At 41.6% G+C, this 24434-nt stretch overlaps 1 protein-coding gene across 6 annotated transcripts in view; it reads left to right on the top strand.

Moving 5' to 3' along the window:
* Positions 1-24434, top strand: part of ADGRB2 (adhesion G protein-coupled receptor B2) — a 1127991-nt gene that overhangs the window by 683609 nt on the left and 419948 nt on the right. For all 6 annotated transcript variants that reach the window (XM_086955647.1, XM_086955646.1, XM_086955645.1 and 3 more), the window contains one exon: positions 3887-3993. In XM_086955647.1, the coding sequence (XP_086811773.1) occupies positions 3887-3993 (107 nt within the window). The remainder of the gene's footprint in view (positions 1-3886; positions 3994-24434) is intronic.

The raw sequence follows: 24434 nt of genomic DNA, 5'->3' as shown, positions 1-24434 counted from the left end.
CTATTCTAGTGAACATCTGCAGACACTTCACCCTGAACCATGCTCCCATTGTAGTAGCTGGGATGTGCTTATGTGCCAAGATACCATCTGCTCAACCTGCGATTTTAGGCTCGGGTCGGGCCTGGCAAAATCAGCCCAATCTAGTGTCTCATTCAGTATGCTCATACGAGGCCCTCCAATTCTTGCTGCTATGATCAACGCACACTCACTCAAGAAGCACCATCTAGATGTTTTTGACCTCCTTGTGGATAGACCAGTGGCTCTCCTGTTTATTACAGAGTCATGGCCTAAGTTCCGGCTCCTTTACCTCTCTCTGTTGCGACTTGTTCCAGACTGGTCATAGTTTATTAGTCTGAAGCGCCAGGATACCCGTAGGGTGACAGTATGCACTATACATGCTCCAAATCAATCAATCAATCAATCATGGCTAGACAATTCCTTTGAACCAATTGTCACGATGGCCATTCCTGATGGCGATAGGATCTCCAGAGCGGATCGCCCAGAGCGAAGGGGGGGTGGGTTGGTCATTATATACAAGAATAAGTGGGAACTTCACTGGGGTGGGGTTAGTTCATTGGGGTAATGTGAAGCCTTAGATTTCATTATTCGCTTCTCTGCACATTTTACTTTGGGGGTCTACCTGATCAATAGGCCTCTTGGACAAGCTGGGGCCTTTCTCAAAGCCTGGCTGGCCACAACATAAAGAGAAAGTTAATCCCACCATTTAACGACTCAGGGACTCTGTTCCTGTGTCATAGAAAATAAAGAAATATAAGGAACATTTGGGGCAGGGTAGCGGTCCCTGGGGTTAAATTAAAAAAAAGTGTTTTTTTTCCTTGCAGTACCTCACTACTACTGCAATGCTTAGTGCAGTCCCCATGTAATTTCGCAGTAGTATTGCAGCACCATGGGAAAAAAGTGCAGGCCTTGAGGTGTTGCAAGAGCATGAGTTTTGAGCAGTAATGGAATTATGGCCACCTGTTGGGTGGAGGGAAGGGCGCCTCATGCTGCACATGGCCAAAGTCTGTGGAAGATGGGGTTTTGGTGCAGCCAAGCCCATTCACAAATCACATGTTGGGAATGGGCAAAAGTCATGTGTGGTGGGGCTTGGCAGCCCACAGGTGGGTTGGGTCAGGTACTGTCGCCGGACAAAATCCATCCATGGCGGGGGAGACCTAATTAGTTATGGTAATACATTATAACTTTAATTTAAAATAAAAAAAAACGAGAAATTCACTGAAGCAAAGGTTAAAGTGATGTTCTAGTTAGGTGTGTTTGTAATATTGTACTATACTTAATAAAAAACATTTTTTTTAAACTAGAAAGCCACTGAAAAAAAACAAGGTTAAAGTGATGTTATAGTTCAGTGAAAATGTTCTTTGACATCATTGATAACATCAATGCAACATCTGAAATTATATCCTTGGTGACGACACTGTGCATGGTGGGTGCGCGAGTTATAATTACTTGAGTTAACTATAACCGAGGAATTTCAGTGTTTTTTTATTTTAAAACATTATGAATTAAACATAATAACTATAACTTTACTTTATCCTTTTTTGTTTTACTTCTGTGAATTTATGAGGGGATTTTGCCTAGTGAAAATAAATATAAATTGATGTGTATGTGTGTGTGTTTGTATATATCTATGTATTTATGTATAATATAATAAAGCTTTATCCTATAACTGACTGAGTGTATTTTAAAGACTGTTGCCACTCTCTTTATCTTACATGATAAATGTAGATTACTTTCATTCATCACAACAAAATGTGCCTGTGGCCTCTTTCATCACACCTGTGTTCGTTAGTTCACAGGACGTGCATGCTGTTTGGTCATTGACATTACTGTTCGGGAAATCTCTAAAAAATTGGTTGTTTCAGCTTTTAAAAATTCCTGGGCACGGTTTTCACCACTTGGCTTGGTCTTCATCCTGCTTCAACACCGGGACACTCAATTGAGTAGCTGTGCGCTCTATAAATAATCATTTAACATAACATGACATAGCTTAAGTACTCCTTCCTAAGCTCTATACATAAAAACACACACTCTATGTCACCTGAGAACCTACCAATTTTTCTATGTTTCTCAAGTACAAGCTGGGTGAGTCTGTCACATTTACAAGTCGCCCCTCAGGCTGCGGTGGTCCTGCTTGGAGATAAGCTGATCCTGCATCAAGGCTTACACTGTTCTTTACACATGGACAAGGGTGCAAAGCAATCACACACAGCACTCAGTCCAGTTGAGGGGAAGTGCAGAATGGATACTTCGTAGTAAACCACGTTGGGGCGATTGTTTAGGTACTGCGCTCACTGCTAAGCAATGGGGAATGGCAGTGGTAAATGATGCCACATGCTGCAGACAGATCCAGTAGGAACAGGAGGGGAGGATCTCCTTTATTAAAAATATTAACTTTTATAGTTGAACATCAACTAATGCAGTCTATACACTTAAAAACTGTTCTTTTACGTACTAGCAGATGTCTTGAGTCATCTGTTCTCTAGGACTAAAACCTACTCTGCACCATATTAGAGAATTAACACAGTTAACCATGGAAAATACAATACAAGCTCATGTATGTGTACATTAAGAATTTAAGATATTGCTGAGTGGATAACTAGAATTGAATTGGTTCTAATACATTAATGTTTCCAATCAGGACTGAAAAGAGGGTAACTGCAACTTCATTGGATGCAAAATATACATGGATGCATCCAAAAGATCGGCAAAAAGGATAAGTGGCACTTCATTGTTTGCATAAAAGAGTACAAATGTATCCAGCAGAGTAGTAGAGAAAACTTGAACCTTTATTAACTTTAGAGCATTTTCAAATGTATCCATTAGAATTGCAGTGGAAACCTGAAACACAGTTGGCTAGAAACACACTTGAATGTATCCCACTGAATTCTAGAATGAACTTGAACAAAAAGGCATATTAGGCAGCGAAGTCTTTGTGAAGGGCATTCGTCAACAAACCTTGCAGAGAAAACTTGCCACGTGTTAATATCATACTCTACACAATGTGCTCGAGAAATAAAAACATTTGTGGAGTACCTTAGCTGCATGATACTTTGTAAGACAAGTGTAAGTGTACACTGAAAAGCAAGTGAACGTATAGAAAAGCAGGTTTACAATTTACCCATGCTGCATTGCAAGGTTATGCAGGATGAAATTAATGGCTCATGCATGAGATACGACTAACAAGTGCTCTGAATATATATGAACATGTAAAATGATTTGTAAAGAGATAAACCACATAATTAGCACCTTTGCTGCTGCGGCTATTCCACCGCAGTGCTAAGGGGGCGGGAGGCCGCGCGGCGATCACACGTTGGTGACGGAACCGCTCCGTCACCAGCCTCGGGTGAGCTGTACTGATGATGGAGCGGTTCCGTCATCGCCCCACCCGCTCAATAGAACGCCCAGCGCAGGCGCGGAATTCGCGCCGCGCAGGCGCGTCTGGCGGGCCATGACGGAACCGCTCCGTCATCAGCACAGTGCCACCGTAGCTGATGACGGAGCAGTTCCGTCATCAGCATCGAAGAGGTTAGAAAAACACATTCAGCTACCTGAAAAGTAAATTACTACGAAAGCATGCTCAAGAAGAATTGAACACGTTTTTTTATACTCTTCTGCCTCCTTCTTCGATAATGCAACCCGGGGAGGTGAGCTCTTGATGCAATACCATGCATGCAGGATCTGTGACAAACTACCACAGGTGACAAGACTTGAAGGCAAACTATTAACCTTTAGAAAATATGATACATTCCTCCTTTCCATGTTTTCAGGTCAACATCCTCCTAAATTCCAAAGTGCCTAACTAGCTTTGCGCCATATAAAAGTTCTGAAAATAAAATTGAGGTTTTGTTCTTGTGTTTTTTTCTAGGCTCAGCTAGCCGTCAGTGTTTGCTGAATGAACAAGGTGTGGCAAACTGGGGTGCTCCCAGCTTTGCCAGATGTGTGTCTCACGAGTACCGACATCTTCATATTGCCGTAAGTGGGATTTGCACTTCTTTCTCTGCCGTCAGTCTTTTTAACAATGAGATCATCTTTATTCCTCTTATTAACAGTGTCATCCATTTTCCCAGATGAGATCTTGGGACACTTTCAAAATACTTTTTAGTCTATATGGGCCGATTCACAGACCTAATCTGATATAAAATCCTAAACTTCCTACTTTTGGTATTCACAGAAGGCATTTAGTAGTAGTAAAGTTAGGAGTCCTAACTTTACTACTACTAAGTGCCTTCTGTGAATACCAAAAGTAGTAAGTTTAGGATTTTATCTCAGATTAGTTCTGTGAATCGGCCCCTACATTCCGACAGCAGCATGTTGAGTAGTTCCATTTAGTTCAAAGCAAAAGTCTTAGTGTTTATCCTTCTATTTCAACAGAATACTGATTTCAAGAAATACTAGTGTCTTGTAGGATTCATTCTCAATGTCTGGGTTTTTGACACCTTTATTTTTTAAAAATATCGATCATATAAATAGAAAAAAAAATCCTCAACTGCACTTATATATTTTTTCACCTGTTTGGTTGTTCTGTGTTGGGTTCTCTGTATCATTTATTATTCCTTCTTTTATTTTTCTTTATCTGCTGGAGTAGCAGGCCTTGTAAAATCTTAAAAATGCTTCTAGGCGTGTAGGTATCGTAACTTGCATAATCTCCTCGAACTAACTGTAATGTACTTGACACGTAAACCAGTCTCAAAGTGTGTGATCCTAGGCAACTATTTTATTTTATGGAGCCTCCTTTTTCTTCATTATTGCATAGGAGAGTATCTTTAAATATGTGAGTGCAGCATATCTGCTGTACAAAAAAATAATATTTTTTTGAGTTATTAGACTAAACGTTTGCGCTATGTTATCGCTGTAGAACTGTAGTTATCAAAAATAAGATTATGGATAAGTGTATAGCAAACGTGTGTACAACTGATCATTTGAGCAATAAAACCTAATAAAAAAGTTGTTAAAAAAAACAAAATACGTTTGCTCTATGTATAATACGAATCTGGCCCACACATAGGGTACACATGACCCCTGACTTGCCTCTTAGTTCGCTCATGGCATTTTTGCAGGGCAGGAATATTTCTAAGTTCTTGTTTAAAAACTCACTTTTAGTAAAAATAGTTTCAAAGCATGATGTGGTAGTGCACTGTCATTTACAGACAACACATTTTCCGTTTGAAATGGCCACAAACTCCCTCACTAACATGTCGTTATACTGAAAAAGTAAATGTTTGAAAACTGAGTTTCAACAAAAATATTTATCACTTGTACATCACAAAGTAAAGTGTTCTTGTTTTCACCCCATAAAAATAGTTTCTTCATCACACAGAATTAAAAAAAACAACTTGGATAACTACTGAAATATATTTTGAAATATTTGGGCAGTTCATTGATTAACTATTTAACTGTTGTGTTAGGAAAAAAGCCTTACATCTTACAACCTTTCATTTCACATGATTTGCACAGCATTGTTGTCGGGCAATTCAATGTACAAAATAATACAATTTTACAGTGAGAGAAAGAAAGTAAATGTAAGAATACTAACTGAGTTTAGATTCTGTCTGAATGCAGAGCAAATGTGACAAGATAAAGACAAGATTTAACGGCATCTTTATTGCTCATTCACTTTGCGATTTAACAGAACACATGATATTGTGTCTGCTTGTCAGAAGGGGCTAATAGGCCCTAAAAATAGTTTGACCTGATTACATCTGACTCTCTGAGGCCTGAGTAGGGTCACCAAACTTGTATGTTCCTTGATAAGCAACAATGATTGATACAGGCAAGCATTCTAAGCATATTTAATTTCCAAACCTGAAGTGTTCAAGTGTCAGTATTGCAAGATATTGCAATGCAAAGTTGTCATGTGTGAAAAAAAACTTCTTTATCACCTGAATAACGGTGAGGGAGAAAGAGACAAATAACATATTGTGTTATTAGGAAGATGAAGTCTAGTAGTACTCTCCTAATTCTTCCTCAGGCGATGGTGAGTACAGCTGTTCACACTGATACCTCATCCTCAATATAATGATCCTACTAATGCACAACTTTTTTCTGAGGATGATCCTGCACATGTGAAAGAGAACTCTTCCAGCTGTACTTTCTGCCAAAGAGAGTTCAGTAAGATATAAAGACTCCCTGGCAGATCTACAAGTAAATGCCGCAGCATGGCACTGCAAGCCCTTGGCTGCGCCAGGCTGCGGCACTTCCAAACCACAGGAATGTGTCCTATTTACAATAATATGTCGCATTCCTGTGCTCTCCCCTGTGTTGGTGCACAAACAGCTGCCATGCGCGGGGGCAGGCAACCTTGCATCAAGGTGCAGGATGCCTGCGTCATGGGGAGATTGTTTTTGTGCAGGAGGGGGTACCTTCCTGCACAAAAACAATCACTAAAGGCAGTATCCTATTTCAAATCGCGCTGTAAAATGCAGCACGCTTTAAAAGAGGAAAAACCAAGGAGAAATGTAAACATTTCTCCTCGTTGCGCCTCACTATGCCACCCCAGGGGAGGCATAGCATTGACACACATTTCCAGATTAATGATTGCTCCTAAATCTGGAAATGTTTCTCGTTCCATGGGTGTTTTGTGGGAACACCAACAGCAACACCCATGGAATGCCCCTTCCACGCAAAGTGCTGCGTGTGAAGTGCCATATTTACAAGGAGAGGAAAAGTCATGCAGGGTGGATTTTCCTCTCCTTGTAAATATGGAGAAAGGAAATTCTCCTCCAGGACGTCACAAAAAGTGATGTACTGGTGGCACAGGAGGGGTTGTAAATATGCCCCTACATATCTTCTTTGAGCTGAAATCACTTAGACCTTGCTTGAGGCACTGACACTAGAGGCGCATGGAAGGCAAACACCGGGTCATACCAAATTGCGTACTCACAACCCATACCACTGTGCTCAATTGAATAAGATCACGGACTGTGTAATTCGTTCCACAGCAACGGTTGATCGAGATAATGCATACATGCCTTTGTGCAAATCTTTGATAGTGCAGAAAAATGGACTCTACATATTCTACCTTTTATTCTTTACATACTAGTAACAAATAGCCCTAAGGATGTCAAGGTCTTATATGACGAGACAAAACACTTTACAGCTAGAATCAGCATTGAAGAAGTTATTAATAAAGAAGATCTAATTACATAACTTTGTTTACAGGACCATACTTGTGTGCAAGTGCTCGCATATCTATATGTAGATTGTGAGATTTGTGCCAATTTGGGGTATGTTGAAGATGGTTGTTTTATTCACTGTTGCTGAACACTATGAGTGATTGAAGTAATTGGACAAGATAAATAAGTAGCCACTGATGTTTGTGTGCACCTGCAAGAACTCTGCCACCCATTGTTTTGCCAAAGAAAAGGAAAAAGGCGAGATTTTTTAGACCCATATTTTGACGTTCACAGAGGATTCTGATAAGAAAACATGTTCATGTAAGCCCAATCACTGTTGATTCCTCTGAGTCTCTAGTTTTCTGAAATGTCTGGTGTTGGCAGGTAACTCCGCCTTATTTGGGCCAGTAGCCAATCAGCATCAATTCATGCCACAGGCAATAGCTCATATCATTCTCTGATATCTAGTTTGTGGATCCCTGCTTAAGCCATGAAATCTGCCCTCATGTCTGAGATGCCCACACTCATAAGTCCTAGGGTTACAGACATTTGGCTCAAGCCTTGGGAGGGTTAAGTTCCTGTGTTGGGGAGACTGAATGTTTTGATAGAAAATGTGAAAAATCATATAAATCTCTTATTTAGTGTGTTGTCCCAGCCACATAGTCAGAGTGTGGGCAGTGTACCACCTGCAATAGAAACCGTACTTCAAAAACGGCTTACCCTCTTCCTGCCACTCTCATCAGGAGATGTCATGTAGACGTCAGGGTATGTCCAAATCTTGGTCACACACCAAGGAACCAACTCTTGCACTAGTCGTGACCCAGCCCAGGGCCATCGGCAACGCAGCAGCAAATTCAAGCCAGAAAAGAGACTATGTTGTAAATTTTCGTTACCCCTGTGACACCCTGCACGCCATTGGGCCCCAATAATCCAAGGAGGCCTCCAGGTGGGTTACCACTAGTGGAATCATTCCCAACACTGGTTGCCTTTCTTGACTGAACTCCGTAGTCCAACCCAACTCTGGGACATTACTCCTTCTCCGGTGCAGAGTACCTTGCTAGTTCCATGTGCATCGCCGACGTTAGAGAGGTAACTCATCGTCCCAAGCAAATCTGCCACATCCTCAATCGAAGTTGTGTCCAACTTGGCATCTCTCACAGCTGCTTTCGAAACCCATTATGCTTCCCCTGTCGCATAGATTTTCAGTCCTGGAGCCACATTATGACAAAATGATCACAATAAAGAATAGGAAGAAGATGGCTCTCCTGGAGGCCATTGGTCTTGACACTTCCCCTGATCCTGGACTAAAGTTTCCACCTGGCACCTCTGTGGAGCTCATATTCTTCTTCTTTCCTTGTGGCAATTAGAAAGAGGCACAACTTCTTGAATTGATGATAACATGCCCCTGTGATTTGCATTATATAGGCATGACAACAAGAAAAGTAAGCGTCAGAATAGGAGAACATTGAAGCAATGTACGTTGCAGACGAGCAACAACATAAATGGCAGAACATTACCTTATAGAAGGTCATACAACACAAGAATGTAGGTGGATAGTTCTAGAACAAGTCCAAGCCGAATTAAGAGACATAGAGAAAGTTCTTTTAGAAAAAGAACAGTGGTGGAATTATAACTTATCAACCCATTATAAAGGACTGACAGATGAAATACCTTGGGGATACATCCTAAAGATATACAATAGATCATGCATGACAACACCACAGATGGTTCTTACGTGAAGAACTACACCACCCAGGTGCCAACATGGCACAGTGCTCAATAGGATGGATTTACACCACATCTTTGAAAGAACCACAATTCCCACAAATGTGGTAGTTCTGTAGGCCATATCACGTGACTGTCACTTGACAAAGAAAAGGAAGTAACTTGCTGTTCAAGAAAAAAACACCTGTGATTTACAATGTAATCACTACTGTAAATCGGAGCCTAAAATACCGGCTATCAATCTACATGACAAAAACCAAACCAACAATGATTTACTTCCCACTGAGGAAGAAAAAGCCTATAACTACAATTCCCAAGATATTTGTAGCTTTTTCACAGACCTCCCAATCATGTGATGGTCACATGACGAGAAAGAGGATAAAACTAGAGACAGCCAGCTTCCACCCCTTGATACAGGGTGCAGGAAGCCAAATAGGTAAAGATGGGGGTGCTGTCCTTTGACTCAGTAAGTAATACAATAGGAGCGACCACAGGGCCGGCTTTAGCACTGGTGGTGCCCTGTGCGACAATTAATTTTGGCGTCCCCCCCCCCCCCCCCCAATGACCACCTCTGCAATAGTTTCCAGCACTACCACCCTTTAACTGTCTCCATAACCACTCTCTCTCAGATGCATTTAATTAGCTTTATTGTGTCACTCATAAAAGTGAAGGCTTGCAGAGCACACTTTACATTGCACACACATTACAGATAAATCAATCACATATGTATAAATTAATATATAGGAAACGTTACATAAAACAGAGGACTACAAGGGGTAGGATTTATGTCATCCATACTAGTGGGGAGTATAGTTTATGGAGGCTTGGTCTGGAGAAGCACAGACTCAGAATTTGAAACCTAATACCATGGTTGGGTGTTCTCTTTAATAATCTGAAATTATTTCTACCCAACTGAACCCTTTGTGAAACATTAGGATAATGAAAGTCTGGGGAAAAAAACAATACACTCTAATCTGTACTTGAAGTCTGAATTTTAGTTCTTTGATGACAGAAAGTGTTGGATTGTACTGTAACTGCATTTATATAGCACTTACTAACCCTGATGAAGCGTCGAAGTGCTTTTTCGGCGAGTAGCACGCTACTCCAGACCCATAAAGGATTAGTATTGAATTAGTACAGTGAAATATCGAAAGTAATTTGAGTGGTGGATAGGTAAGTCAGTTATTTGTTTTCAGAAGGATAGGGGAGGGATAGTAGAAGAATAAAGGTTTGCATTTATATAGCGCTTGTTACCCCTGATGGGGTGTTGAAGAGTGTACTTGGCAAGAAGCACGCTACTCCGGAACCCATATGGATTAGTGGTGAATTAGTATAGTGAAATATGAAAGTAAGTTGAGTGGTGGATATTAATCATTTATTTGGATTGAGAAGGATAGAGGAGGGATAGAAGAAGGAAAAAAGGTTAGCATTTATATACCGCTGGTTGCACCTGATGGGATGTTGAAGCGCTTTTTTGGCAAGTAGCAGGCTACTCCGGAACTCATTAAAGGATTAGTGTTAAATTAGAATAGTGAAATATGATAGTAATTTGAGATATATCATCCTAATAAAGTGCCTCTTATGGATCACAGTAATTCAAGTAAGCTGCAGAAAACAGACTTTACTAGTCACTGAAAAAGCCATTCAAAAAATTGTTATAAACCATCTTCTAGACTAGGTCAAGCTCACCGCCATCAAACATTTACATAATTAGATAAATCTCTGAGAAACAAAGGAACTACGATCATAAGACATGAAAAACTAGATACTAAAATGGTGATGAAATTGTTGCTTCCCCACAATAGCTCCGGTGACCCCAGAACATCTTGATGTATGAGAATAACCATTTCAAAGTCACACCTGGTGAACCAGCCTAAGTTTGCTGTGAAATGTTTGTATTGCCAATACATCAAACTCTAAATCAAATATCATGAGCTTATCGCCCAGAAAGTCGCACTGTACAACTGAAGGAGGATGGTCAACACATGTTAACAATTCAATTACCTCCTAACGCTGCTATTACTTTGGACACCTATGAACATAGTACCAAAATGAAGTACCTCGCATATAACCCAATAAATATATAGGTCAACAAACAATTTAACCGTTCGGATCCTATATATCCAATACAAGGCATCCTGTCAATACGGATCTGCTCTGGAGAATGACATAGCTAGGCTTTGGGGGCTACAAGGAAATACTAATCTATAGCGACAGTTTTACTTACAGGATAATCCTACATATGTGAAAAAATGCATCATATTCATTGACCTATGAAATGTGCGGGAACATAAGTTATATTCGGGAAGGTAATGTAGGTTAAACTTGCATTACCATCAAATAAGCATCCCACACCATGCTACTCGTGGCTTTTTAGACAGCATAAAATAAATTCAGGGACTTGCAAATACGGTTTAAATGTATTAAGGTCTTCTCCCGCTGATCAGAAAGCCAGAACTTGCTCATACAACCGCGTAACTTAAAAGTTTTGGTATACCAGCGTGACATGACCACGAGATGTCAGGTCAGTGTGTCCTGATTCTGGTCAGACTGGTAGTCTAACTTTGTAAAGAGATTTCGCTCATCATTACACATCTACCATTACCACTATGTATAGTTTGAACAAAACCCAACATTAGGGGCATATGTTTTAGCTGGTCCACAGTCGGATATGTCTGGCGTTTCTGTACAGCGAGAGTAGGCTAGTAAACTAGTCTCCAACCGGAAAGGCTTACTCGACTTGCCTCCACTACAGCACAGTATAATTCGGGACAGTACGGATTAGAAAGTGCAATGTCTGCAAGAGGATAGGGCATCGGATTCCACACAAATTTACAAAAGATAGAGGAAAACCGGATCTTTCCAAGAAGAGACATCAGGTTACCAGAGACAGAAGTGACACGAGAACACACGAGCTCTGGTCGCGGATACAACCCTCGGGCTGAGGGCCTTAATAAAAGTAATAAGGCAGCACGGACACCATTCCACAATAGTGATTCACTATCACTGGAGCCAGCAGCACAATCCATCGTCATCCCAAACCAGCAGCGCACAGTTCAGCATCAGCAAGCCCTCCAACGCCCGTCGCTACTTGAATGTGAATTTTCCCGATCCAAAATATAGAAGAAAAAAAAACAAGCAAAACTGTTTTACATTAGGAGTTTAACTTGTAAACTGCAAGTGACAAAAGAAAGTGTCTGATGAAAGCAGTAACCCACTGCCCTATTTATGTTATATACACTTTGTTATTTGCATGGTAGACATTCTTTGCAGCAGGCATATTAACCCTCTGCACTACCTTAGGGGGAATCAAAACTCCAGCAGTCAAAACTTAGTTCCACTAGACAAAACTACGGTCCCTCTCCGGGAAGAACATTAATCACCGGAGTTAACTTGACATTTTTATTATTGGCTGAAAATTGCTGGCGGCCAGGAACGCTTCTGCGTATGCTTTAAAAACAATGTAAAGTTACAAACAGGCGCCCCCACACTCAGTCAGCACTAAGCATGGGCAAATTTTGCGATTTGGCATTTTGCAAATTTGCGGATTTGCGAATTGGCAATCCGCAAAATTCGCGAATTCGCGCAAATTTGCGGATTTTTTAATTTTTGCGTGTTCGCGAGGCGCTTTGCGTGTTCGCGGGTGTTCGCGAGGCGCTTTGCAATTTCGCGGGGGGGTTGCCTGCTTAATCACTGCCACCCTCTTCTTTTTTATGCCCATCTGCCCTCTGTCCCACTTGTTTCTGTGCCCTTCTGCCCTCTGCCCCACTAATTTTTTGTCCCCTTCTGCCCCACTTTTGTGCCCTTCTGCCCTCAGCCCCACTTAGAATGGTGCCGGAAAGCTGCCAGCGCCATTCTAAAATAGCTAGAAATAGCTTCAACAGGAAGCACTAATAGATTAAGTAAAGCAGGTACTCCAGTTGAAGGTCAAAGTAAGTTACACAATCATTAATCACCCCAAGTTTGGGGGTGAAAAATGATTGTGTAACTGAATTTGAGCAGCACCTGCTTTACTTTATCTACTAGAGCTTCCTGTTGAAGCTGACTTTTGTAACTATTTTAGAATGGCTGTGGCAGCTTGCTGGCACCATTCTAAAAGAGTTACAAAAGTCAGCTTGAACTTTTGACCCAATCCCCGTTCGCGGATTTTCGTTCACGCATTTTGCGGGAAATTCGCGAATCTCGCGGATTGCGAATTTACCGAAAATCCGCGAGCGGAACGGATTTTTCGCCCATGCTTAGTCTGCACCCGGTGCGGTGGCACCAGTCCTAGCACCCTAGAGCCAGCCCTAAGCCACCATGATGCACCTCCTGTTTAAAAATAATTTTTTAGAGCACCTAATATACACGCTATGCTTGGGTTTATTTCCTCATTTGTCCCATTAGAGTGTTACAATGAGCAGCGCCCCCCAATGATACTTATTTCAAACGGTAATATAGAATGTGAGGTTTTTAACACGATTGTGCATGGCAAGACGCACAACTGCATGGGAGCAAATACATAAAATGCATTAAAAATAGATATTTCATTACTGCATAATGCTATTGATTCTCTCTCCCAGCTCAGACCAATGCAAAAAGGAAAAAGTCCAAAATACTGGTCTGTATAATTTGCATGCATGTCTTTCTTAAAAACATTTAAAAAAAGACGGATATACACTGCGATAAAGGCCAGTTACACTTAAAGGGATTAGCACAAATATAAGTTAGTGAAGAAAGCTGACCGACCCACACAGGCGATTCTAACGGCTGCAACATGTCGACCTCAGATGTATAGGGCCACTACTCCCCTATGACATTGCACTGTTTTTACCCTTGTCAATGGACCAACCATTAAAAAAGTATTAGGATCTGGCAGGCAATTTTCATTTCTTCCCACATTCCCTAAATCCACATAGGCAAGGAACTCCGATTACAAAGATGTTGAGCCTGTCCCCACACTAGAAGAACAGGACAAGGGTCCGATGATGAAGCTAGCCATTAGTGGTACCTGTGGGCGAGGACCCTAAAAGATATCCCGCAAGGGCACAGTGATTTTCACCGATTTACCTGAGTGAACAATCCTACAACCGAGTAAGACTGTGGCAACGCAACATTCTGTCTTGTTGATAATAATAGGATCCAACAAAATAAGGTAACCCTCCTCACGTATTAAGGTCTTCTCGCAGCCCATCAATCTGTACTGGTTCTGCAGAAGTAGAACTGCAACACCTGATCCTTGAGTACTATGTGAGCATATCCCAGCCTTTTGGACGAGGGGATGTGGAGTTGTCTTGCATTTCGGCAGGGTAGGAGGAGGGCCAGAACAAAGCTTTTACTCCGTCCCATACTTTCTTTCCTACTGTTTCAATAGATTGCATCTAGCTCCAATTAAACCTTCAGAAAGGTCTGTTAAAGATGGTTTGGTAATCTTTATACTTCTATAATGATGAACCAAACACTTGCTGTTTAGCACATGAGTAGCGAGTCCTGCCACACATGGACGCAAAACAAAAGAAGGGGTGGGGGCTGCAGGCTACTTGTTTGTTTGCATACACTATACATTCCTCCTTTTTATTTCTTTGCCCCCTTTCTTTTGTATGCACAGTTCCTAGTTACTGTTGTTAATAGTGAATCTTTTATTGTCACTCATACGCAGCTGGCAACAGTGCATCTACTGGCTTTATGGGACTGCACCCGCACATATGTGCGATAGTGGACATTTGCCAATGCCTAAGCCCTGGAGGACACATACTACATGGTCAGCGGTGTTCACATTATGCCTTCCTGCTCGCCTTCTTTCCTGCCTCTCACCTCTCGCTTGTCTTCTAGCAGAGGCAGTACATGCATCTGTCAATTGTATGCTTGACCACTTTATACATTACTCCAGGCATGTGTTGTAACAATATTGTATGATACTACTGTGACATATGCGCTGATTGTAACGCCCAACATTGTTTACTATTGCATCTGACTTATGCTGTACGAATACTAAAATCCAATAAAAACATATTCACAAAATGATAAACACTGTCATTTATGGCAAAAGAATTGTCTGTTGACTTTGGGCTTGTTCGACCAAAAACATGGGAACATCAAGAATATTTTTCTTGATTTCCATCTAGACAGTGAGCTGTTGAGTAATGTTCTGTGATCTGTAAATGGTTGTAAAGAGCCTGGTTATCAGAACATCTATAAGTATGGATGTATCTGTGGCTCTACATTTATGGATTCAGGCATTAGATACAGACGGAAGTACAGGTGGTGCATTTGATGGTTTCTCTATTTTCTTTTATTTGAGCTATTATTGATGAGGTGAAGATTGAGGCAAACCTGGCCAACAATATAGGGCCCTTTTGCAAGGTACATCCTTCTAAAGGTAGTGAAAAATATCACTGCATTCTTCAAGTTACTACCAACCATAAAGCTAAACTGACCAGTCAGACAGATTTGATGTTAGGGCAATTGAATGATTTCATTGTAATCCTCAGTTTTTGAGTCTCAGAGTTGTTAGAACTCTTCGATTGGGAAGAAAAGAATTAATTGTAAGTGGAAAATCATGGTTGGTAAGAACTAATGTAGACTTGATCCAGGGAATAATAACGTTTACATTAAATAAGTATTAGCCTTAAGTGCCAATCTAAAGTGAATCTGCTGTTGTTCTCTAGTATTCGCTCTAATGAATGAATGAAAAGACATTTATAAAGCGCACGGCTACTCAATAGTGTTCTGGCGCTATTAGGCAGGTCTCCACTTTCTCCCACTCCCGCCTAATTTTAAAATAGCCATGTTTTGAGTTGTTTCCTGAAAACAGCCATTTCGAGTGTGGCTCTGAGGCCAGCCGGAAGATGGTACTAGGTTTGGGCTCCCAGAACCATCAAAGGTCTTCCCCTAGTTTTAACCCAGCATACACTGGGTATGGTAGGGAGGCAATTCAATGAGGACCTCAACTTTCTACAGGGAGTGTAGTGAAGTATTCTTTTCCTAATGAAACTGGCACCCATTCCATGTAAGGCTTTATATGCAACACCGAAGCTTTGAATTTGATTTTTCACTGTTAACCCGGTAAAGGCACTAAGATGCGAGGACATATAATTCCTGTTTTTTCGAAAACAAGGGGGACCCTATAATTGGCTGTGGACCAAGGGTTTTAGACAATTGCAAAGGGACAGTGGTCCAAAGCAGTTCAGAAATAAAAAACATTGATAATAAGACACATCTTGATGAGCTGCTTATGTATTTGACCAAGTCCAGCCGGACAAGGAATTTATTTTAACAATGAAGAAATATGCATGATTATTAATTGAACATGAAGGACCACCTTGGAAGACGACCGCCTTACCGCCGTTTCTCAACGTTGAAATCCCTTACTCAGCAACGAATACTTTCTGCCTACTTAACTTAATTATCAACCTCGTGCGCTGATACTCTGTAGAATTTACAGAGCCCACCCAGGGAATCGGAATCACTGGCTATCTAAGTTCCACTACGCGCACAGTCTTCTTCCCAAGAGGCGTATGATTGTTCCCAACAGGCAATATAATTGTATAAAGTCCTGATGATGATCCCAATGTATTTTAGAGCGCGGGATCGAAACGTCGAACTTTTACAGTAGTTATACAGTATAAACCAATTTGTATCATTTGCTGTGTATACTACTCTGGTAAAACACTTGCACTATCAATCTGAAAGTGTCCAGTTTGCTCTTCTTTTCCCTTGCCTGTAAACCTTTCCTCTCTCATACTTATTTTCATCTCTTTCATTTTTTCTGTCCTGCGGTAAGGCACAGGATTGTGCTCTTTATATTTTTTGTAATGTAATCTATAAATATTTCTTCATTGTTAAAATAAATTCCTTGTCCGGCTCGACTTAGACAAATTCATAAGCAGCTCATCAAGGCTTGTCCTATTATCAATGTTTTTTATCTCTGAACTGCTTTGGACCACTGTCCCTTTGCAATTATATAATTCCTGGGATTTAAATTGAGAACTAGTCTTGCTGCTGCATTTTGAAATACGTGCAGACGTTTGGAAGATAATCAGGCAGACCCAATTCTAGAAAATTCCTGTAGACCAGCCTAGAAGTAACCAAGGCACGGACCACAGTTTTCCTAGTGGTCCACGACAGGGGAGGTAAAAAGTTCCTCAGAGTTACTAATAGCCTGAAACAGGTACCTACTACCGCTTTTATTTGATGTTTCATAGAGAGAGAACTGTCAATATGGATGCCCAGATCTTTTACTGTGTTTTGGGCAGAGGGAGGTGGAGACATATCATGGGGCCACTAGAGTCTTCACTCCTCAGAGGGTGGAGCATCAAAAAAGATAATCTTTGATTTATCTGGATTACATTTTTGTTGGTTCCTAGCCAGAAAATTGAACACCCTGGAAAGGGAAATTCTAATCTTCTCCTCCTCAAAATCTGCACCTCCCTCACTAGTGAAGATTAGTTGGGTGTTGTCTGCATACAATATTATTTTAGCCCCACACTCTTCAGCCAAAAATGCTAGTGGGTTCATATATACACATTAAAGAGTGTAGGACTCAAAGCACCGCCCTGTGGAACACTCTCTTTCAGATTCGGAATAGCGGCAGAATAGGGAGGAGTCCAGACTTCCTGACTTCTGTCCCTTAAAAAAGTGGATAGCCACTTTAGGGCAGGACCGCCAATTGCAATCTTCTTTAGCGTTCCAATAGATTAGCGTGCGGGACCGTATCAAAGGCCACCAAGATGTCCAACAATACTAGGATGGCCCTTCCCCCTGATCCAACTTCTCTTTAATGTGCTCCGTAACCTGTAGCAACGCTGTTTCTGTGCTACAGCTAGTTCTAAAACCTGATTGACTAGTATGCAGCAGATTATTATTTTCAAATAACCAGAGATAACTACATTTACATGTTTTTCCAACACCATAGAAAATGCCAGAAGTAGGGATATAGGCCTATAATTAGCTAGGGCTTTAGGATAAGCAGATTTTTTTGTAGTAGCAAGAGGATCTTAGCATGTTTCCATGTAGTAGGCATACACCCAGAGTCAAGTGAGGCGTTGAGAACCTTATTGCCCACTGGATTGATGGTCGTAGCCACATTTACAAAGAGTTAGGCTGGACAAGGATCAGCAGGGGATCCCGACTTTAGTCCCCTGATGATAGACAAAAGTGTAGGAGTTTCCCCTATGGACAGCCTCAGATCAGATCTCGTATCGCGGTTGTCATCTTGAGGCACCCTGTCAAAGGAGCATTGTATAGTCACAATTTTTTCATGGAAGAATTCAGCCAGTTGATTGGTCCATTCCATCCTTTGCTTTGTTTTTTCATGCCTTAATTTTATCCTCAAGGTAGCTTTTTTCGTTGCCTTAACTTATTTAGTGGTCCTTCACGTTCAATTAATAATCATACTTATCATCTAAACTATAGTTTTTTCGACATTTCCTTTCCAGACACTTACATGCTATTTTACTTGTTTCTTGTGAGGGAATCCATGCTCTTTAGGGCTTTCTAGGAGACCAATAGGGTTGCCACTGTAGTTGTACAATCACAAACAGATGGAGACCGACTGGAGAACCAACACCCCTTGTACTTTAGAACTAGATGGGAGTACTAAGAAGCATTCTGCACTTTAACTTTTATTTTTCATGTCTTCCCTAGACCTAATAGCCTTATCAGATCCAGTTGACTGGTTACTGTAAGTCAGGAAACGTTCATGTGGTTCACAAATGAAGGTGCCTTATCAAAGTTCATGAGGCCTTTTTATAGCATAACTACTAAATAGTCCTCTGTGAGCTCCACTGGCAAAATGGTATTACTTGAGACAGACTAAAGCAAAGCACCAGGAGAAGGCATGGCTCAGCAGCAATAAAAGATCACATTATTAAATTTATGAGGCTTGTTTTTTTGTTTACATTGTATGTGTCTTGGAACTGCTGTTTTAATGCTCAGTGTCTCAGCTCTGATGGTGTTTACCTTCTTCTGCTCACTTAGTTAATGAACATCCACCTCTTCAGCAGAATCCCCCATGGATTTAGTGTTAAAGAGTGAACATACTATATCTGCAAACCCAGACATTTGTTTTTCTAAAAGAAAGTTGCTGGGTTAAGATGTCCACTTATTGAAGTACCCTTTGAAAAACCTGAAAGCCCTTCAAAGCCTGCGCAGTTCCGTGGCAATAGGACATCACAATGCCATTACAAGCATAGGACCTTAGCCCGCGCTTATTTCTGAGCCTCGGGGTTGCTTCTGGCTGAAAGAAACAGCGTTTTGATCCAGGAGAATCACAGTTAGACAGACTGGCAAAATGCCTGCAAAAAAGGAGTTGCATTCATATAAAAAAATATTTGTTAGTGGTGTTTTACTTGTGATAATTATTATGCTATTGGAGTTTTCCTTCTCCCTTGGAAAAGTAGTCATTCTTTTTTAAGTTCGTGGCTTTCCAGAAACCAATTACCATAAATATCTTAGATAATATATATTACAGCTTTATGTGATTAAAAATCTACATTAACAGCATCGGTATTACATAAAAATTGCATTGCTTCAGAGGAGCTCAAGAATTGTTTCTTAAAAATGAATAGCTTTATGAATCTCCTTTTGTTTAAAGGCGAAAAGTTCCCTCCAACAAATCGCATTGACTTTCCAGTGAATGCGATTTGTTGGAGGTAACTTTCCTGAGTAGATTTTTTTTAAGGACAATGTCTCTATTCAGTGTTTGCATTATTAGACGTGCTAGATTCGTTTTTTTTCCTGCTGTTTCCATGATAAATTTGAGATAATGGTCAGACTCACATAGACTTAATCAAAGACTACTTTCAACTGGGGACCAATCATCAACCACTCCCTCCCACCCACAGATCTTCCTTTTACAGTGGTGTCACCCCAATGTGCAGGCCCACAATAAAAAATTAAATGATAATAACTCATTGTTTTAATCATTTTGTTTCCCGTCCTTGCTCAGCGGGGTAGGGGCGGAGCAGGAGTGGTTTGCCCGCTCCAAGTGCAAGACGCTTCGGCTGGCCAAACAGTCATGCACATTTTGCATGTTCTGCAACAGGCTGCATTACAGCCTGAGTGCAGAACATGCCCAGCCTACCGTTCCCTGGCTGAATGCCGAACCACAGCGCTTAGACTAATCACAAGGCTGCGTTGTGATTGGCTATGGGAAGGCAGCTGCTTCAGCTACCTTCCATGCAACCAGGTGAAGAGGAATGACAAGAGGTGTCAGCAGCATCAGGTAAGTGCTTTAAATTTTGCTCGTGTACGCACGACGACTCCCCGCCGTCATGGCACATGGCCCCGGAAATACATCTGGTGCAGGCACCAGAGGGATTTCTATTTCTCCCTTGTAGCCTCGGGAGCTGGGGAAGAGCTTCCCCAGCTCCCGAGGCCCCCCTCCCCCCCCCATTTCAGGGAAATGACGATTAGCGTGCACGTTGCACTGACGTCATTACACTGAAACCAAAATTGAAATGAGCCTCTAGGCTCATTTCAGTTTCATTTTCTACATGCTCAGGGGGCTATCTCAGCCCCCTAAGCACGTAGAAAGACGGGGGAGGTATCATTGGAAAGGGGAGAATCTCTCCAGTGGATATCCAATCAGGGATCCACTACTAGACAATAGGGGGGGAGCGGCCCCGTGGGCAAAGACCTTTGCTCCCCCCAAAAGAATTTGGCCATACTTAATCTTTCTGCCCTCCCCTGTGGGGCAGTAGCCCCCAATCTGCCCCCCGGAGGGCAGAAAACCCACTGGATGCCAGGGATGTTTTGGTGTGAGATTTCAATGAGGGTGGGGGCTGCCCAAAACAGGCACACCTATTCCTCCACCCCCACCACAACTACAGGCTTTCTGCCCCCTCTGGGGGGCAGATGGGTCAGTAGCCCCCAATCTGCCCCCTGGGGGGGAGCAGAAAGCCCACTAAACACCAGGGATTTTTTGGGAGCATTTATAGGGTTGCTAGGTTTCCCTAGGTGCCGGCAGAGCTAGGGTTCAAAAACTACAGAAAGCGACTTTGCAAAAAAAGGGTAATTTTTTACTGTGAAACTGTGGTGTGTCCACGTTGCGTTTTGTGCTGTTTCCTGTCACGGGCACTAGGCCTACCAACACAAGTGAGGTACCATTTTTCTCGGAAGACTATGGGGAATGCAGGGTGGGTGGAATTGTGTGGATCTACGCAGATTCCAGAACTTTCCACCACAGAAATGTTAGGAAAATATGTTTTTCTTTACAATTGTTTAGGTTTGCAAGGGATTCTGGGTAACAGAACCTGGTGAGAGCCAGTCAAGTCACCCCATCCTGGATTCCCCTAGGTGTCTAGTTTTTAAAAATGTATAGGTTACCTAGGTGCCGGCAGAGCTAGGGTTAAAAAACTACAGCTAGGCACTTTGCAAAAAAAAGGGTAATTTTTCATTGTGAAAATGTGGTGTGTTCACGTTGCGTTTTGAGCCATTTCCTGTCGTGGGCACTATGCCTACCCACACAAGTGAGGTACTATTTTTATTGTGAGACTTAGGGTAATTCAAATTTGTAAAACAACTGTTATTACCTATTGACTTTCGATTCATTTCTTCCTTCCAAATGAAAGACAATGTGTAAAAAAGAAGTCATTTTGAAAAATGACTGATAATTCTCATGCTAGTATGAGTATTCCCGATTTAGGAAATGTGCACATATCTACTGTTTCTGAGCTCTATATTTTTTTCTCATTTCAGAAATACATACTGCTGTTAAATTGCAGCTGACCCTGTCTTTTTATCAGCTATCATTACTTTTGATTTTGTTGTAATCATTTTTTAACCCTTGATGTTTTCTAATTCTTCACATTATCTAAGTTTATCCTGAAAGCTATTTGGGGTCAGGTCCATTATGATAATGTTACCCATATGCATTAATGGATTTAAAGTCTTAGACCAAAACCTAAGCGGATTTGAGAGTACTACCAACAATTATTCTGGGAAGTCCACAAGGTACAGTGAACAACGTATCTGGGCAAGAACAAGTTGTAAGCTGTTCCATGTGTTCATTTCCTGAGAATCATTTGTGCTTGGCAGCCCATCCAATTTATCACCAAATAATAAATCTGCTGTCTAGGACAAAGGCAATACTAAAACTAAAATAAATAAAATATCTGTCCCATTTTTTTGCAGTATACTTAGTGCTCAAAGGACTATTACGATGCCCTACATATACAAATGCATTGTTACACTTGATTACTTTATTGTGATTACTACTGTTAGCTGAAATAGTATTTTAAATGCCTAAGAGTTACTTGGAACATATCTGCTTGCAGCACATGTGGCTGTAGAAACACATGCTAGGCATACTCGTGCAATCTAGTGTTGAGTGCAGACAATTGCAAGGTGGTTTTTTTGTGACTCTTCCCCTAGCCTGCATTACATCAGGACATAGACTCTGCATCAGATTGTATTTTTCTGTCAGCTGGTTCAAAGATTCCTGCTCCATTTCTAGGACCCTCAACAACTTCTCAAAGGATCTTTGGTGACAGTCATCAAGTCTTCCTAGTTAATGAAAGAACTCTCTACTACTTAGGTGACTGTGTAGGATTTGGCTTCGAACTGACTCAATAAGTTTTCCTCAATGGAAATCAGTTAGCATCAAGAATGACTGTTGGGCGAGGGTGTTATGGAGGAAACGCCCTTCCAAATTTTTTATAAAAGCATCCACAAAATTCCTTGGTACAATCAGCTTTAGCTCAGTAATCTCTGTCCTCAGAGCATGAGGAGTCGGCCTATTCAGCATGTAGCATGTATGGTGTTCAAGTGCTAAAATTCTATCCTATCTCAATGTTGATGCAGCTGTGCCCAGCATAAAATGTATCATTGAGACTCATCTAATGAACTGCACTTTAGACACAAGGATCTCAAAGCCGCCCAACAAGAAGGTGGTTATTCAGGTATCCATCTGGCGCAGTGAGGCTATAACTGTAAAGTCTTGTCCTCAGTGGAGGAGGAGTAACTTCCAATTTTCTAGAGCACAGATGTTGAAATTGATAAAAAAAAAACGATGCTAATTCTTATGATGGTTCAGTTGCATATACAAATGAAACTGCATCGCTATTGTCAAGTTTGGCCATCATGAACTCTCAGATCAACCCTGACTCAAAATTAAGTGATCAAGCAGGCTCTGCTATCCAGGCCTGCGGTAAATGATTGATAGGTGGCAGGTGAGGTGGCATGTAGCTGACAGACAAACATATGAAAAGGAAACACAGGTCCATCCCTAGATAAGTGCTGCAACGCCGCAGTGGTCTGGAGAAATTGGTCCCAATATAGCATACATGGCCAGAGGGGTGCAGGCATTTCAAACACCATAAAGTTAAATGCCACATGGAGTTAGGAACATACAGCCAATCAAGACACAGCACACTCAAAACATGCAGCTACCATGTGCCCCTCGTGCCGGACGTCTGGACACACTACCCACTGGCCTACATTGTGTACACCCAAGGTCGAACCACCTGCATTTATTATCGAAGGCCCTTTATTTATGACTCCACATAAAAATCCCACATTCCTTTACCAAACTTGGATCGCCAGATCTACTTTTATTGTACCCAAAACTGTTTATAAGCCCGCACAAATTCATTGTAGTTTGAGACACTTCTCAATCCTGTTTCTGTGGGTTGTACTCTCAGCCGAAGTGTTTGATTTAAGCAACTGTTACTGTTTTGCCCACTGCCTTATGTCTTTTTTTTCAAGGTAAAATTGTATTTGAGCAACATAGGCCCCAAGAAAAACAAACCCAAGAGCCTCCATACCTCTGCACTCATTCAAGTATCTGCCCCCTGGGAATAGACTTTGAAAGCCTTTTCATGGCGACACTGACAACTCCTCTAGAGTAAATTGGGCTTTGAACCCTCAAAAGAGCCAAAAGAGGCACCTTTCGTGAGGTACTAATCCTTGTCTGAGATCTCTAGACTGCAGTAGACCCCCTTGACTCCAATAAAGCATCTTGTGAACCTCAGCATCCATGAAAGTCAGCTAAACTCCAAATCACCAAAAAACCACCCTTGGAGTAAAAATAGGCTTCAAAGCTGACGCTGAAACTAGCCCTGAAGATGACTACGAAACAGGCCTCAACATCAAGATTAGGCTCTAGCAAAACCCCCCTCAAACCTGTAGCTTCCTGAAATGACTCATTCCGATCCTCATAACCCTTTGTACCTGTAATTAAACCTGAAACCCAGAAGGATACTGATTTAGAGCCCTTTCCTGTGACGTCCGCCCCGCAAATGACACCATTGTATTCCATGCAGTTTTCTAGAGGGCAGTGTAGCTGCAGCACTAGGCCTTTGGTCGCCCATGTCTGTCCCTGCATTTTCTGCCCAGCGGCGGACGCATGTAAGGGAAGAGGTGCTGGTGATGCCTGTGTTTCCTGCCCCACCCCGGCCGCCATCCCAAAATATCATGCTGCCGGAGGTGGACAGCCCATTACCCTTCATCCCCTCCCCCGCCTCCCCCTTGTTATGCCACTGGGCCAGTGGATTACTACAAGGTTAAGCTCCATGTGATGGATTCTGAGACTTTTTAGTCAAAAACCTTTCTCAAAACAAGAGAACTTTCCAGTACTTCCCATGCTGCTAATCATAA

Source organism: Lissotriton vulgaris, chromosome 2_1 (genome assembly GCF_964263255.1).
Source record: "Lissotriton vulgaris chromosome 2_1, aLisVul1.2, whole genome shotgun sequence".
NCBI lineage: Eukaryota > Metazoa > Chordata > Amphibia > Caudata > Salamandridae > Lissotriton > Lissotriton vulgaris.
Note: the sequence above shows the minus strand (reverse complement) of the source record. Positions and strands in the feature narration are given on the sequence as shown.